This window comes from Solea solea, chromosome 18 (genome assembly GCF_958295425.1).
Source record: "Solea solea chromosome 18, fSolSol10.1, whole genome shotgun sequence".
Taxonomy (NCBI): Eukaryota; Metazoa; Chordata; class Actinopteri; order Pleuronectiformes; family Soleidae; genus Solea; species Solea solea.
Genome location: NC_081151.1, coordinates 20,244,771 through 20,262,319, shown reverse-complemented (window position 1 = coordinate 20,262,319; position 17,549 = coordinate 20,244,771). Strand labels below are relative to the sequence as shown.

Below are 17,549 nucleotides of genomic sequence, written 5' to 3'. Positions count from 1 at the left end.
TTTGTCCAAAATGCTGCTGCGTGTCTTTTACCTGGAGCACGTAAGAGGGAACACATATTTTAGCCTCACTCCACTGGCTGCTCGTGCACTTTAGAGTTCATTTTTTAATTATTTTATTAGTTTTTAAATCCTTAAACGGTCTTACCTCTCTGGGCTGCTTCATCCTTACACTCCTGCCAGGTCTATTAGGTCTTATGTTGGTTAGGGGTAGGATTAGAAAGGGTTTAAAGTGCGTAAAACATTTAGCAACATTTATTGCATGTCGCAGCAACCTACTGTTTCGGAGAACCTATGTAGCCTTAAGTTGGCATATACATGTGTCTATTGTGGCCTTTTGTAAAAACCATTCATCCTCTACTGCTTTATCATCCACACAAGGATCGCAGGGTGCCAATCTCAGCTGACATAGGGCGAAAGGCGGAATACACTCTGGACAGGTCGTCAGTCCATCACAGGCCCCACATATAAAGATTAAAAACCATCCACTCTCACACTCACACCTGTGAGTGTTCAATTTGACTATTGTAAAAACATGGTGCTCCAACATGGTGGCCTCTATAATCAACTTTATATCTAGAGCACATTTTTTTAAAAAACTAAAACAAAAAAAAACTAAAGTGCTTTACAGATTTGAAGGCCCAGCAACATAAACGGTATAAAACATAAAAATCTGGTTCTTTTATGGTTGAAATGAGCCAAAAAGGCCATTTTGAGGATTAGGTGTTAAAGGGATAACTGTTTTTTCTGCTTAATTTAACTAATTTCGTCTAAATTCTACACACACGGCCTTTTAAAAACCTAATAACTGTGTACATGGTTTGTACCAGCAGAGGGAGGAGACAGTGGCTCATACATGAATGTAATTTAATCAAATTGTGTTTGCTGCGTTTGTCCAGCAGGTGGTGCTGTTGTGTGTAAAAAAGGACATGGGCGCCGCTCTCTCTCCACTGAGCGGCAGCAGACAGGAAAAACCCTCTCACGGACAAATGGCGTCTCTCCGGTGCGAAGCAGCTGATTTCCTGCAGAGCGCAGCAACAGTAGCGCGGACAATAAAGAGGTAAACACACACGTCGAACCTCGGACTCCTCAGCAGCGCCACACTGTCCTCTGTCCTGTTTACACGGCCGTGTGCGTCGCGGGCTCACGGTTGGACGCTGCGGACTCGTCGCTCGTCGTTGTCCCGCTGTACAAACAAGCCTACTGTCAACCAAAACAGACAGGATAGTGTCAGCTGCAGCGCAGCGCAGCGCAGCACAGCACAGCTTCTCTCTGCTGTGCGTATTTATCCGCAGTCTCTCTCTGTGTGTGCGTGTTTTTCTTGTTTTTCGCCGATGGTTGTGGGTGTCTGTTTCATCAGGGCCTGATCTTTGACGCTGCTGCAGGCGACAGTAGCAGGTCAAATGTTTCCACCCCGTCGTTGGAGGGACACATAACGAACATGGGCATCACCCCTTCAGAGACTTCCTCCTCCTCCTCCTCTTCCTCCTCCTCTTCTTCCTCCTGCTGCCCCACCGCCTGACTGACTGACTGGCTGGCTGGCCTTCTTCGTTAATCCACTTCAGGGGATCATCTTTTTCCAACCCTTCCTGAGGTTTCACCATCAAGACGGCGTTATCTCAGAAAGCCAGGTAATGTTTTTTGTTGTTATGTGTTGACTTCATGTAATGCACTATACAGTAGCAGCTGCTGGAGCTCGTGACCTGTCTCAGTTATTTAGTGTTCAGGTAAAACCTCAGACCACCTGGGTCAGCCATGTCAGCAGTGACTTCTTCAGTCTATAGTCGGTAAAAACAAACTCCATTTTGGTGTGATTGTTCTTTTAAAGTAACTGTCTAAAGTACTGACTTTGGAATGACATCAGGAGGGTTTTCAGTGTGTGTGTGTGTGTGTGTCTTTGTTGCTTGCTGACACTTGATCAGACTTGCTGTAATTGTTGTTCCCCCTCAGCCTCAGATCATATCTGGCCCTCCCATGCAGCAGCTGCAAACAAAACAAGTGGTTGCATCTTGAACTTGCACCATTCCATGCTCTGAGTGTGTGGAGCGTGTCTCTGCTGAGCTCTGACAGGCCACTCACTTGGCTGTTTTCCATTTTAAGCAGCAGTCAAGTTTTTATACAGTAGATATAATTGTGTTGCAGAGCTTTAGAGGTGCACGTGTTGCTGTACCTGCTGTACCTACGTTCTCATCTCAGGTAGGCGAGTGTTTTTCAGTCTGTCAGTGATAACGTGAGCGTCTTGTAACATTGTTTGAGAATGTGGGCTGGGCATTATTTCGATAACGGTATATATTGCGTTATCATTTCCACTTTGAGACACAGCACTTTATGTAGTTGCTGTTAAATGTTTTACCTCAGATTTGTGTTGATTGTTTTTACCGTGAAGATAATTGGTTACTACAACTACATGTTTGGCCTTATAACCTTGCCCCACCTTGTTTGCTTTTTAAATGTTTGTGTCTATGAGTGCTTCGGTTTAGGAAATACGTTCAACGTGTTCTAAACGATATTATCTTTCCTAAAGTTAATGCTGATTTTCAGAAATCGGGGCAGCTGATGGACAAATATGATGATTATTATTATTATTATTATTATTATTTAAAGAAAATTGGTTGAAAGTGTTGAGCAGTTTACTTTTACCCTCAATCTGATTTAAATATAACGTATAAATCTTTTAAGTATGGATTTTGTGTCTGCACTTAAGTGATATGAATAAAAATAACACATTTCTCAGATGTTAAAACAATAATGGCCCATAGTGAATTATTAAAAAAATGGGATAAACCATCGATTGGTCCGCCTCGATCATAAACCATAGCTTTTAACGTCCCCCTCATTGTCTGTTATTGATTCCCTCTTCAGTTTCATGCTTCTTGCAGCTTTAATAGCAGGAGCAAAACATTGAAAGACACTTACTTATTCTATGTACAGTGCACACACACACAGTTTAGGGAAAGTTGTGTCTTTCACATGGAATTTCACTGATGCACAAGTGATGTCGTTGCTGTAGTGTGATGCACTCTTTCCATTCTTCTCTCGTGGGGGAACACAGTTAGTGCATCATGCCACTATAACCCACCCTGTTGCAGATTTGTCGAAAACGAGAGAAAGATGTTCAGCACAAAACAGTAACAGATTCCTCCGAGTGAACGACGACAGGCAGACGTATTCCCGGAGGAAATGTGTTTACTTAAGAATGAGAAGGAATGAGGTTATGATGCCCAGAACTCGCTGTTCCATTCCATTCCATCCCAGTGGCAGTACACACATGGTCAAAAACAAAAAGAAAAACATTTTAATGTTGTTGTTTGTTTAATTAAAACGTTGATGTTTGTATCTCTTAAGTTATGATGTCAGATTACCATTAAATGATTTAGGCCCACCCCTAATAGATAGAGAAAAGTCATTCACTGGATTAATTTGGCATTAACTCACCTTTTAATTAAAGGGATACTTCACCAATTCGCATTTAGCTCTGTATTACTAGTATAGGGTTAGCGTTTTTGAGAAAATGTGCTTCCCAACCTCCATTTCCCTTGGTCCTGTTAGCATAACTGTTAGCAAAGATGACGGACACTGTTAACATAATGGGAACGAGTGGGTCTGAATAGTGCAGAATTAGCGTTGCGGTTTCAAGTGTCACTGGTGGGCACGTAACAACAAAAAGAATGATAATGAAGATATTTCTCGAATCAGGGAAAACTGAGGTTGGGAAGCACAATTTTTCAAAAATACTACCCCTATTCTAGTAATACAAAGCTAAATGCTAATCGGTGAAGTATTCCTAGCTCACCTGACAGTCTGTAGTGTTTAGGCTTGAGGATAACTATCATTTTTAAAGTGCCAGTTTACCTTCTTCTCAAAAATGTAACCTTGCTTTTCCAGATCTGAATAAATCTGAGACGACATCCTGCAATATCCTGTCTTAAAGTGAAGAAGCGTAGCCGCCCTGAAAGAGAGAGCTAGATACGTGACACCCTTTCGGTTTAAACACTCCTAATCACTAATAAGAACTCAATTAGCGTCTGTTTGCATTGACCTGCTAAGTCTTTCTTCTCTACTTAAGGAGGGTGTAAGGGCCCCGACGACTCTGAAAGTAAAATCACTCGGGTTAAGTAGCTGCAGCTGCTCCAGACACTCGGGCTTTTTCAGAGAACGTCACCACAGTGCGGTCTTGTTAAATCGCGGCTTCATTCCTGCAGCACTGACTTAACTAGGAATCAGTTTGGTGTAATCTGATTTCGGGGGGTTGTCGTCTGCCTGTGGTGCAGCCGGGTTGCCAGGGATTATGCAACAGCTTAAATGTCATTTCACCAGGGTGTTGTATGTGTTGAAGGTGGTGCCAGTGTTACTGTGTGTGTGTGTTTGTTTACCCTCACAGTCAACAATGCAGTGGTACACGGCATAGAAAATGATGTTTGTTGCTGCGAGAGTGCTTTACCGCCTCGTGTCATGGCTTGAATCTTGCCAGTGAGGAGTGTATTAGGATGAGACGGGGACTTTTATGAGAACAGTAAGCAATGCTTGTGCGCAATGGGCTTCTCTCACACGGCCGCTTGACATTTTTCTTATTTACTCTCAGGTATGGCTCGCAGTGTGAGCTATTGTTATGTAATAAATGCACCACGGATTCTGTTGACTGCCTGATGCTTTCCTCGATCCAGCATTTCGGGATGTGTAAATCGCCTCAGGCCTCCGGTGCTGAGTAAATCCCACACAAATAAGTGATAAAGCCAAGTCATTTTAGGCAGAAAAGCAACTCCAAACAAATATCCTTTTTCTGTTTTGACTGTGAGCTCGCAGATGTGTCGTAATCTTCTTCATACACTGAAACAAAGAAGCACTGATGAGCTGCTTTCAGGCTGCTTTCAGGCTGCAATGCTTCATCCATCCATATTTACTTACGTACTGACTCCACAGTGAGGGACAAAACTGTTTGTATGTGATGATATTTTGTTTGGATTCCTGCCCTGTGGGCATTTTTCTAGGACTAACAACATTTTACTTTCTAATGTTTATTGAGTTCAGTTCTTGTTGACGTCACATTTTCCACTACACGGATTCCTTTTTACAGTAAACAAATTGAAATAAAAGGTCAGGAAGAAATACTTTGCAGAGGAAGATATTACTTTTCACACCCACGACTGCCTGAGTTCCAACAATAAACCACGTTTCATGTTCATTAAAGGGCTATAACTCACACTTCAGCTCAAGTGGGAATGAGCCAAGCCTTTGCTCTTACTATGTCTGCCTCGATCACTGATGCTCTCCACCTACATGTGAAAGCGGCAGAACACAACACGTTCAGGGTCCATACTCTGCTGGGAGGCGTTCTTAGAAACCACTAACAGGATGAGTCAGGAGGTAGGCCGGGATCTGGGAGTGTCAGCGCTGAGCCAAAAGCTGCCGCAACTTGTGTGTGGCGTGAAACACGAGCGAACGCCGCGGGGGGAAAGTAGGCAGCGATGAACAGCGTGGTCATCAGGAGACATTCAGTGGCATGATGTGATAGCGGGCTGTCATTGTTTAGGGCCATGTTAGAGCCATGGAGACACTTTGTCTGCAGCCTCATACTTTTGTCAAGACATCACAGGATGTTTGTGTATTGTGTGTCAACTGTGTAGCTGATCAGCTGTGTCCGGTGCACCGCTGTTCTTGTCTGACAAGGATAACGACCTTTACGTAAAGATATGTGCGACACAGCGTGTTGAGTTGAGTGTTAATGAGAGAGTTGCTAAAAGACAATGCAATTGTATTTTCATTGGATTGACAGCCACAGTCTAAGGTCACATCTAATGGTCCGCTAGACTCGATACGATTGGAGGTTGCAACATTCATTCAAGAAAACTCACTCATCTATTGGTTAATGCTTATATGTCTGACCATATTTCTATTTCATATTTATTTTGTTTACCCACAATGCCCTGCGTTATAGTCCGCTCCCTGCATTTGGTTCACTTGACGCAAACTGAAACCTACGTTTTTAGGCAGACCAGGGTTCGCTTCTTCCAAAAGAACCGGACTTTCCGGGCAAACGAACTAGGGTTCGATTAAGAAGGGCTGGTGTGAGTGCACCCTAAGGGGAAGTGACAGGATCGTTTTACAGCACGTCATCTCGTCACACACTGGTGTTCTTAAGTTGGGGATTTTACCCCTCAATTCACAGTTGGGCAGAGTCGACACTAGTTGGGGACAGTTGGCACAGAAATCCTTCAGTGTGAGGGGTAAAGGCTCAAATCGGCAAATGTGTTTGTTATTCAAACATGTTAAAATTTTGGACGCAATAGGGTCGTGAGTACTGATTACTGACCCAACTGCAAACACCTGTTACCAACAGCCAATGAAAAAGAGAAGGTGGGACATGGGAAATAGCTTCAGAAAGCGACGGGAAGTGGCTGGAATATCAAATGGCGATGTTTGTTTACCCGGTTGCTTTCGTAGCGAGAGTTGGCTTAAGTTGGTTTCGTCATTGAATGCGGTGGAATGTTGGTGTGTACTCCCAAGTGTTTCCAAAATTGCTAACGACTGTGAAAGTTGTGTAGTGTGTCCCCAGCTTTAGAGACACAGCACTTGTTTAGCGACCAGTGCAAAGGCCATTGTTTCTGTCTGAATACAAAGTGGCGTCATGTGCACTTGTGCTGTATCTTGTCTTCCTCTGCGGTTGTCCTGTTCATCTGTCAGTATTTCATTTTTCGCAACAGCCATACTCTGTGCATCTGTCAGTACTTGCAAATATTTTGCAATAACATTTCATTGAGAAATAAAAAAGAAGAATGGATTGAGGTTACTGAAACACTAATCCTTTTAGTTTGAAACATGTTGTGTTTGTGGAGATAGATATTGTCATAGATTTCACTCAAATATCTAATATAATAGACCATTTATCTAGGTTTTTGTGTTGCCAACATGTCTCCATACGTCTCTCTGTCTCTGAGGTCAAAGCTCAAGTTGCTCCATTAAGCACAGGCTTGCAGAACTTTCTTTTTCCCAATAGTGTTTATTTTCAGTGTTGATACTTTTGTTTGTTGTTGTTGTTGGAAATGTTGGGACCTCTGCACTCATCAGCCACCATAGTTCACATTTTGTGTTTGAGGCAACAAGGCCAACAACAGGACGCCGTCACATTTCCTACGGTCGTTTTTAGCTTCCCTCCCCTCCCCGTGTGTCTCTGTAGGGACTAAGACACTGTTTGTTTTACAAAAGCAGAAGCTTCAATAACAACGACGATAAGGAGCTGCAGGGCAGAACCAAAAGTGAGACACAGTGTGCTGTTGTGCTGAGATATGTGAGCAATCTCTCTGTTCATGATGTGGCGTTGAAGTGTTTTCAGTAGAGAGTCTGCAAAGGAACGAGGAGGCCAAAGTGGCTGCACGAGCTACTGGGAGGACACATGCAATTGTGGAGCCGGTGCCCTTTTGTTTTCTGTTGCTCTAACTGCTTGTGAATTGTTTAGCCCATCACCAGGGAGAGTGTCGTCATAACTTATCGACTCGGGCTGAGTGTCTCTATTTTGTAGAGGTTCTCTTTTTTTTTCCCCTGACTGAATAATCTATAGTCCAGATGGTGTGGCGAGACATGCAATTAATACACGGTATGCCTTAATTATTTATTTATTCAGTGACACGACTCCATTTAAGTGTCTCAGTGGTTTGTTTGCAAAATAGTAATGATAATAAATAATTTGTCTTTCACCTTTTCCTAAGTAGGACACAGGCTTGAAATCCTCATTACATTGCTCACCAGTATGTCAACACGGGTCAGTGCTTCTCTTGCGAAATCAGAGCAGCAGGGTGTGTTATTGTCTGTGTTCCAAATCACAGGATGTGGAAATTAATTAGTTTAGTTAAAGTAAACTTTTTCACCCAGTCAGGCAACCATTGCAGTGTAATTATCAGTGTTATATTGTTGTTGTACTCTTCACAAACATCTCTTTAACAGGGATCCCTCTATACTGCTCTCATTATACCAAACGCTTGCTTGTTAACACTGAGCCAACGTAATGTCGCCTCAGTGACTGATGTTCAGACAGTTCTGCAGTCAGAGGCGTGAAAGTGTGACACAACAGCGTGAGGCTCCATCCTCGCTAATCCATTTTAGTTGTATTTACATCTGGGCATCCGTAACTACTCTGAAGGTTTTGAGTGCTTAACTCAGTCAGTGGTTGTTAGTGAAAGCTGCCGGCGTAGTTTTAGCACAATCATCACATCATCATCCACAGCAAACAGCGGTGAATACAACATGCATTTAGAATCACAAATGTTACACTTTAAGTAATATTTACACACAAAAAATAATGTGGTCTTATGTTTCATGAATGGTGGTCCTTGTTTATGATGATTTTGCAACTAAACAACCAATTTCTTAGTGGGAAATTCGTAAATAGCCCGGCTATTAGCTCTTATTTTTTTTAAAAAAGTAAGACTGGCAGTTCACACCACTCTTTGTAGTCGACTCACAAGTCCTTATTGGGTCTTGAGTCCAATCTGAATCAACAAGGTAGAGTCTGAGGGCACTTTCACACCAGAGCTGTTTGGTCCGCTTCATGGGCAGGTGTGAAAGCTCATCCAAACTCTGGTCCACCCGAAAGCGTGGGTCTCGGTTCGCTTACAGGCTGAAATGCAAACAGGCTATCCAGCGAACCAAAGAGAGGAAGTGAGGATTGGCTCGCTGCCTCGCCTGCTGCTCATACTGGGCAGCTTCTTTTGAGAAGTAAAAACAGAAACCCCAAGATAGGCCAGTAACTGTATTCTGACAAGAAACAATTTCAGAAACACACACTCATTAAGTGAATACAAACCAGACCCAGAAGACCAATCAGTCCATGCACTTCCTCTATTCTAAAGATATTCAGCAAGAGACCAAGTGGACATGAGGATTTTTATGGCATACTGTGTATATACCCTGGCATAGCCACTGTCGTTCATTCTCCAGCACAGCTCCTCCGTGTCACTTAACGTGCCCAAATATTTGTGGGTGATTGTGCAACTCCTCAGGGCTGAGGGAAAACCAGGCCTAGCTCCGCTCTTGTCCGGCCCTCCATGTCACAGACAGATGGTCGCTGCCCCCAACTGCTGCACCTCCACAAAGGCACGTCGCCTTTCACGTTCGGCGAGCGAGCGGTCCAAAAATAGAGAGAGAAAAGTCCCTGTGTGTGCGTGCTTTGGGTTATGAATGTGGGTCAGAACAGAGAAAAACACACTGTCCTGCATTGATAAACATGCTCAGAATTGACACCGACATGATTTATCAATGTTATTTTTTCACTGGAAGATTCACATGAGTATTTATTTACTGTATACATCACCAACATTCTACTCCATGTGGCTGGAGATAATATTGTGATGACCTTACTTCCTGTACTGAAGTTTCAGCATCTTCTGTCTGAAGACATTTAAAGTTTATGCCGCTGAACTATTAATTTAACCTGTACATTTTTATGTGGGGAAATCCAGTGTGCTCCTGGAAATCTGCACGTGACTGTGTTTGCATGCATGGTTTAGTGCGCCCGTGTCTGTTTGTTTATTCCGTGCACGGTTGCCTGGTGGGAGCCTCCACAATCAGGTGACAAGATGTAAGCGCAGGCAGTGACGGTGAGCCAAGGGAAATTGGCTCATTGCCTCTCTCCTCATCTCTCAAGTCTTTGCTCTTCTTCTCTTTTTCTGCAGCAGTGGACACGCAGAGGACATGACATGAGAGAAACTTTTAAGGCCAAACTAATTGGCCATGAAGAGCAGGACCAGGCTCTTGAGGGAGGAAAGGAACAGGGAGGAGGAGCAGGCACCAGGATCACTAAGTGCTTATTGCTGACCCTGAGATCACGCTGATTCAGTAAAGACAGGCCAATCTAGGTTGTTGTTTTTTTTAACTTAACCACAAATCATGGCTGTGCCTCACGGTGCCATGATTTCAGGCAATTTATCCGACACGGATTTTGAGATGAAAGAAATCTGTGGATCTGCAGCGCCAGGGAAACAATGAGCAGGCGACTGAAAAGAAATGTTGGTGACAGTAAACGGATTAGGTTTCACTAATAAAGTGTTGCGTCATGCTTCTCCTGATGTTTATGCTGCAGCAGCAAATCATGACCCCGAGTGAAGCAGCTTTTTGGCTCTTCCTCTGAAACTTGAGGTACAATCTTATCAGGTGAACACGATGCAGTTTCTTTCCTCAACGAGAGTTCTCTCCCTCTCTCTTTCTCTCTCTCGCTCTCTCCTCTCTCTCTCTCTCTCTCTCTCTCTCTCTCTCTCTCTCTCTCTCTGTGCGACTCGCCTAACAGGCTGACGGCAGATTCTTGTAAATCAGCTGAAGGACAGCTGGGTACAGGAGTTGAAAGGGTGTTAATATGTACAGGTGCCAGAGAATGAGGACCAGAAATGTGTGGGCTGTTCTCTATCTCCAGCTCTATCTCTCTGTATCTCACACACACACACACACACACACACACAGCAGCTGCCAGTTGTTTGCACTATTCTTTCACATCAGCCATAGGTGAGCCACAGTATATAAATAGAGGCTTATACAATGTAGTGATAGAGACATTATATAATTACACGAGTACAAAGTGTCAACCGAGGTGAACAATCTTCTCTTTTCCATATGTGACCGTAGTAAGGGTGAAGGGTAACGATTAGTTGATTAATTGGGGAGTAGTCAACGACAACATTCTTTCAGCCTCTTAGATGTGAATCCTTCCTGGTTCTTTCATTTTATCTGTGACGGTGAACTGAATCAATTTGATTTGTGGTTGAAATACTTTGGGATGATTAGGTTTGTCAGCGGATATATTAATCTGGGAAAATAATTGTTGGTTGCTGCCTCGCACTCCCTCCCGTCACAACTGGAGTGAGTTCAGGTGAGAATTTGCTTGTGCTTTTGTTCTTTGTATATCAGGATGCAGCAGTGATTTAAATGCAGAGCAATGCTCAATGCTGCTCTATTAGATATTGTTTAGGTAAGTATAAATACTGTAATGTATATACCGTTGTCACATGAGTTCACACGACGGGGGTTAAGCTTATCAGATCCATGTAAATCTCTGCACAGATGAAACCAGGTTACTCTAGTTTGACGGGATGAATGTTTCTTGCCCTGCCAGTGTATCTACACTATAGGGGCAAAAGTATTTGGCCACACCTGTTGAGTATTGAATTCGGGTGTTTGAATCAGGCTTTGTGCTCAAGACCCCTTATTTCCACAGAATGCCAAGACTATTGAGAAGTTAAAGTTGAAGTGGAAGAACTTGACTGGACAGAGCCCTGACCTTAACCCCCATCGAGCACCTTTGGGATGAACTGGAACTGGAACAGAGATCAGGCCTTCTCGACCTCATAAATGCTCTACTACACAATGAATGAACACTTCAAAATGTTGAGGAAAAAAATTCTTCCAAGAAGCTGTTATAACTGCAAAAGTGTGTATTTGAATACCTCATTCCAGTCCCTGTCGGTGTAATGATCAGGCATCCGATTACTTTTGTCCATATAAGTGGACACAAACGCTCTCTCTGTCAGGTCTGAAATTTCTTGGAATGGTTCGGTTTCGCACTTCCAAGGAATAACTGTTCCAGTTTTCGGTAACCCTTCCCTTGGGGTACCAGAGTAACGATACGATACAGTACTGGTGGGGCTGGGCCTATGACAGTGAGCTGATTGGGCGACAGAAAAGCGTCACTCCTTTGCAACTGGTGTTTCCTCAACGGTGACAGTCTGTTCTCATACAAAGCTTGATGTCTTGTTGAAACAGCTGCTCCGTTGTTGTCCGTTATGTTGTTGTCTGTTGTGTCGCGCTCGATGTCGTCATTCGTTGTCAGCACCGGTGCAACGTCACGCCATGTAACTCGTCGATCGGGCACACTGCACACCCCGTCTACCAAGTAAAGTTACTGTTGACAGTCGAAACGTGAGGGCTTTACTGTACCTGTGCTGTACTATGATGGAATCACATATTACTTGACAGAGCCTGTTTCCAGATGAAGGATGTCGTGTATGAATAAAGTTATGCCCTGCGGCTTTAATACATTGGCTGGTTGGTGCACAATTAGTTAATTCATCCTTAGCTATTTTAAGAATCTTTATAACACTCAAACCGATTTAAACAACAAACGGGACAAAAAAAGAAAAGTTCTCTTGTGAGTATTTTTTTGTGTTTCATTTGATTTTCTGTGACAGTGAACCGAGTGAACTCTTTTGTTTGTGGATAAAAAGACATTGAAGGATGTCTTTTTTTGAGGTTCAGGAAGCAACGAAGAATTCTGGGCAATAAAAATAATTATTAGTTGCAGCCCTACACTGGTCTATCAAGTTTAGTTATTAATGTTAAGGCATGCATGGCTGTTGCTACATGCAGCTTCCTGCTGTAGGGTATTCAACATATGCCCTGCTCTCACCTGCTGCCTCCTGTGTTGATTGTAAATGCAGAGTGACAGCTGAAACATTAAGTATCACTGTGGTGGCACTCCCCTCTTTATTGTGTCTCGCATAATAAAGAACAAAAATAGGCACTCAGGCTGAAAGTTATTTTGAAAACGCTAAGGTTTGGTATATAAGATGACGTTTGCCACTGTACTTGATTGACAGTCGTATTATTACCACCAACCGTTTAAATCAAGAAGCTATAACAATGAAACGGATTGCGGCACATGGCAATTAATGACCTTGAGTGTGAAAATCCAGCCACTGTTCTAATGTTAACTTACAGCCACGGTTCTCAAACTATGGTACGCACATGGAGGAAATAATAATAATTTAAAGTCATCTTCTCTCTCTATCTCTCGCCCCATCTTAATCTAATGTCAATATACCAGTGTGTGAAGTACGTGTGAGGAAGAGGAGGATGACGAGAGAGAGCTGTGATAATACACCACTGTATTTAAACATTGGAGATAATGGTTTAACTCGGAGAGCTCCATATTTGTCTCAGGTGTTGCTTGATATTAAAAGTCTGAGAGCCACTGCCTTCCAGTGTTGTGCAATAATAACCAGCTCTTGACTCATCGATAGCTTGTGTTGACATGTCCTTATTAAGCACCGCTCGGCGCCATTTGAGACGCTTAGCTCTGAAAACTGGGTACACTTGAAAGCTGCTTGGCACCGTTTCTTAGTGTATAATGAGACGTCACATTCTTATATACTGTGAACTATATATAGACGCCTTTTGTCTGTTCTCGTTTTATGATTCTTGAAGTTGCCAGTTAGAGGCTGACATCATTGCAGTGAAGTCATTGTGCGATGCTTTTAAGATTACACTGACGCAATCCAGGTTCCTGTTACTGTATTTTCTCCTCTGCTGCATGTGTGTGTGTGTTTATTTGAGTAGTTTACTTTTTTTATATAATGTAATGGACAGTGCAGTTGCTATAGCTGCAGAAGAGGGTTTAAATGGATGGCATTGTGGTGTTCTGCTGGAAGAAATCCATTTGTCTCGTGTGCCTTTTTGGAGTTCCACATCCTCTCATCTTCATCACACTGACCTTGTCATGACTATTAGTCCTCTTGGGGACCAAATCCTGGTCTTTATGATTTAAGTTTAAGGCTGAGATGGAATTGGGGTTAGATTTTGATTAGGTCAGGTTAGGGATAACACTTTATTTAGGCTTTCCAAATGAATGGAAGTCATTGCAGTGTCCTAAGAAGAATAGCTGTACAAATATCTGTGTGAGTGTGCGCACGTGTCACTATCAGATGAATGCTGCAGTAGCCACTTAAGTTATGAGTGCAGCCCCTTCACACGATGACTGACACATGGTGACCACTGCTCTGGATGGATGTTTTCTTCTGCCTCCTGTTTGATTGATTTTTCTTTTTTTTTTTTTTCCCTCTCCTCGCTGACCTGACCTTTTCTCAGACATGCAGTACTCTGCAAGGCTTCCTTTGAAATGATCACACGTGAAGTACCAGAGTGCCATGTGCACCATCAGCGTTAATGTGGAGTTTTAGTTAATAATGCAGCAGAATGATCAACACCACGCCGCCTTTTCTCATAAAAACTAATTTTCCCTTTGTCGCTCTCCCTCCTCCATCCCATCCTCAGGCTATCTCTACAATACCAAGTGCATCGACCCACTCTGTCAGTGCCTTTACAGCCAATACAGAGTGTGCAAGGAGAGGGAGTGATTCACATGTAAAAGCACACTCTATCTCAAGAAGTCTTGCTCTGTACAGTGTGAGTGTCTTTTTCTTTTTGCCACAGGGTGAAATGGTGTTCAGTCACTTAGATCAAGAAGGAAGTGCCGTTGTTTAAGTCATCACCTTCCCAGCCTCTGCCATTCAGCTTCTCTCCCTCTCTCTCTCCCTCTCTTTAGTTTTTCACGCATTATTCTTTCCTGTGATGAATCCAGTCATCCAAGTGAGACTTGAAGAGCTTGTTTTCTTCTTTGCTTGGGCACTTCAACGTTCAACGTTGTCAGGAGGAACAAAGCTTTTTACGGCTGATGCTTACCTGCATGATGCCACAATTTACTGCATGTTAAAATAGTGTATAAACAATTTAAAATGAAGAAAACAAAAAGTTTTATTTAGAAAAAAACATTGTAGTTTTAAATAAACACCAGATTTTGCGTGTTAAATTTGAACAGGATACAACATATTTAAAAAAACACTTTGTCTCAATGTCCAAAAACAGGCCCCAAAATGGAAACTTTGTACATTTTTCCCAACTGACAAAGATGCTGATTCGCCGGCTTCCTGCAACGGCATGAGTGAAATTACCATAATAACCACACGTTGGCTTTGACGTGCAACTTCTCAGCTTTCATAAAAATGAAAAGTGTGCTTGCGCAGACGTGTCGTCGGTGTTTAAGGGATAATTGTCTGACCCAGTTTTAAAGCCCTGCTGCTTTGTAACAACTCTCTCTCCAGCAGTGACACCAAAGTCCTTTGACACTTGACCTTGTGCTGCTTTTGTGTCTTTTGTTTGTATTTTGACAAAAAACCACAGTGAGGGGTCAGAGCATCTGCAGTGTTCAATCACCTATAGATTTCCAATGAAATGGTTTTCCAATAACAGATTTCCAGTTTGGAGTCTCTCATGCATCTTTCCCTGGCGTCTCCTCAGGGATTCATCCTTTTTCCTCCCGACTTGCATACAATACGAGACTAAGATTGATGCTACGAGCAACCCAGTATTTGTCTCTGCAGGAACAAACAATCTTCTTAGTTCTAGTGATATAAAAATGGTGAGATGTGTCCATTGACCATTTCATGGCCTCATAGCCAGAATAGTTTCTATTTTACTGCTTGTACCTGTAGAATTAATTGGATTCAGTGGAATATCCTGCTTTTATTCTTCCTTGAAATATGAAGCATTGAAAGCAGTGATAGACGACATGTCTGCTAAAGCAGAACTCGCTCTCTGTGTGTTTCCTTCTTCACTCCCATTTTTGGATGGCACATGTAGACAGCACTTGAGTTCTGGAGCGTTCACGTGAACTCTCCCCCATTCGCTGTGGGCTTCTTCTGTGTCTGCAAACAAGCAGCTGCATGGAGAAACAGACACTGCGTGTGACCAATGAAAGCAAACTGGGATGTCTCCCCCGTCTCATCTCCACTGCTGTGTTTCTCTTCCTTTCCTTTCCAGACCCTCCCTCCGTCCAAAAATGCTCCTTCTGTCGGTTGCTAGGCAGCAGAGAGAGGGCTTGACAGTGTTGACGTGGTAGTGCGCGGGACTACTTCCTGTAAACAGCTGAGTGGGTGCTCTTTGCTATCAGCTACCCAGGCAAGGAGGGAGTGAGACAAGACTGCCTAAAATAACCCATAAAAGACATGCAGTGACACACAGTGAAGACGGGGGAGAAAAAAAAAAAAAAACATGTTTCATTCCGAGTGAAAACTTCACAGGGAGCTGAGATAGCTGATGGCTATAGGAGTTTTCTGAGCCTTTGAACTTTTCTTTTCTTCTTACTGCCAGAAAGAGTGATGCAAGAGCCATTTAGGCAGAGAGCTGGTGTCACTCTGCATTCACAGGCCTGCTTATGTATGAACACAACTCACAATGCACTTTCAGTCTGTGTTCATACCGTCATGACAAATACAGCTCGCCTTGGACTCTGGATTTATTATGTAGACGGACGTGAACGAAACTGATTTCCCCTCTCTCTCTCTCTTGTGTGTGTGTTTCAGCTCGGTGGCGGTAAAGATGACCACGGCACGGTACCGTCCCACCTGGGAGCTTGCCGTGGACCCCCTGGTCTCATGTAAGCTGTGCCTTGGAGAGTTTCCTCTGGAGCAGATGACCACCATCACTCAGTGCCAATGTGTCTTCTGTACACTGGTGAGTAAATAATGCTCTCCTGCAGCTGTCCGCTGGAAAATATGTACATTTAAAGCATAAACGATACATAAAAAGATGTTTTTTTACAGTGCACTTCAAAGAGCAGGAATATTGTTCCTGCTCGGCAAGCATTTTCACATGGCTCCAAATCAAAGTAAACACAATTACCAAAATCATTTTAAACCATAAGGAGTTCATTAAGGGACATTTTCTGCCACTAGGAAAAAATTAGTCACTTTTTTTTTTCATTGACACTGCAATGAAATAAAAATGCATCAAAATCAATGTCTCTGCTATTATAAATATATAAATATAATTCAAATTCTCCTTGGAAATTATTGTAGTTCTTTTTATTAACAAAAACAGTGGAGTTGTGTGAACATACTGGCCTTTGAAGGGTTAAAATTTCAAAAATATAATATTTGATATGTATATTTTAGACTGAAATAGCTTTAAAAGATTGACAAAAATATTAACTTATAATGTTACAGCAGTTTCTGGGAAGGTGCCATTTTCTGTTTTTTAAAGGAACTCTTAATGGTTAAAAAAATAAAAGTCACAGGAATTTCACTGTGTTAAAATATTGATATTAATAATATCAATATCTTTTGAGTTTATATGAAATAAGTTTCAGTTTTAAACAGCAGCTTGATGCAGCTGGAAACTGTGTTAATTATAATTACATTTAGCTACAAGTGTGAAGCTGTGGGCTGTTCAACCAAAACAATTAGCTGACAGAAGCTTAAATTACTCTTGGTGACCCCTGTCACTTTATACATTTAATCCATTGTAAATAAAAGTATTGGTTTGTGCAGGTTTCGTTTCTTAAGCTCCGACAGAGAGAAGTGGTGATCAACAGAGACTCTTGTTTGCACCAACTTTCCCTCATCTGACTGGATATTGAACTGGGCTTAAGTTGTATTTGTGTGTCTGTCTTGTGTTTTTCTGCGTGAAGTGCCTGAAGCAGTACGTGGAACTCCTGATAAAAGAAGGCCTTGAAACTTCAATTAGTTGTCCAGACTCTGCCTGCCCCAAAAGAGGACACTTGCAGGAAACTGAGGTATGGATTTTCCTTATATTTGACAGTGACCGGTTTTCGAGTGTTTGCACCGTTTTACATTGGGTGTTGATGCAGTGTCATACTGCTGTTTTTCCTCCTTCATAAAAAAAGAAGGAATCTGTTTCAACTGACATGTCTGCAGTTGTTTTAACTCCTGAATTTCAAAGCCTTAGGTCTCACTCCACCTACCATGGGTTTATAACATTATAATGAGCGTTCCTGTGGG

The 17,549-nt window shown here is 42.5% G+C and overlaps 1 protein-coding gene across 3 annotated transcripts in view; it reads left to right on the top strand.

Moving 5' to 3' along the window:
- The first annotated feature begins 939 nt into the window (after positions 1-939).
- Positions 940-17,549, top strand: part of rnf144aa (ring finger protein 144aa) — a 50,439-nt gene continuing 33,829 nt past the window's right edge. The window contains exons 1-4 of one of the 3 annotated variants that reach the window (XM_058615017.1): positions 940-1,057; positions 1,358-1,628; positions 16,113-16,263; positions 17,219-17,323. In XM_058615017.1, coding sequence (XP_058471000.1) covers positions 16,129-16,263; positions 17,219-17,323 — 240 coding nt within the window. In that variant the 5' untranslated portion in view covers positions 940-1,057; positions 1,358-1,628; positions 16,113-16,128. Of the gene's footprint in view, positions 1,058-1,357; positions 1,629-2,019; positions 2,194-10,757; positions 10,850-16,112; positions 16,264-17,218; positions 17,324-17,549 lie in introns of those variants that run through there. The other 2 variants (XM_058615018.1, XM_058615019.1) reach the window with 2 other exon arrangements.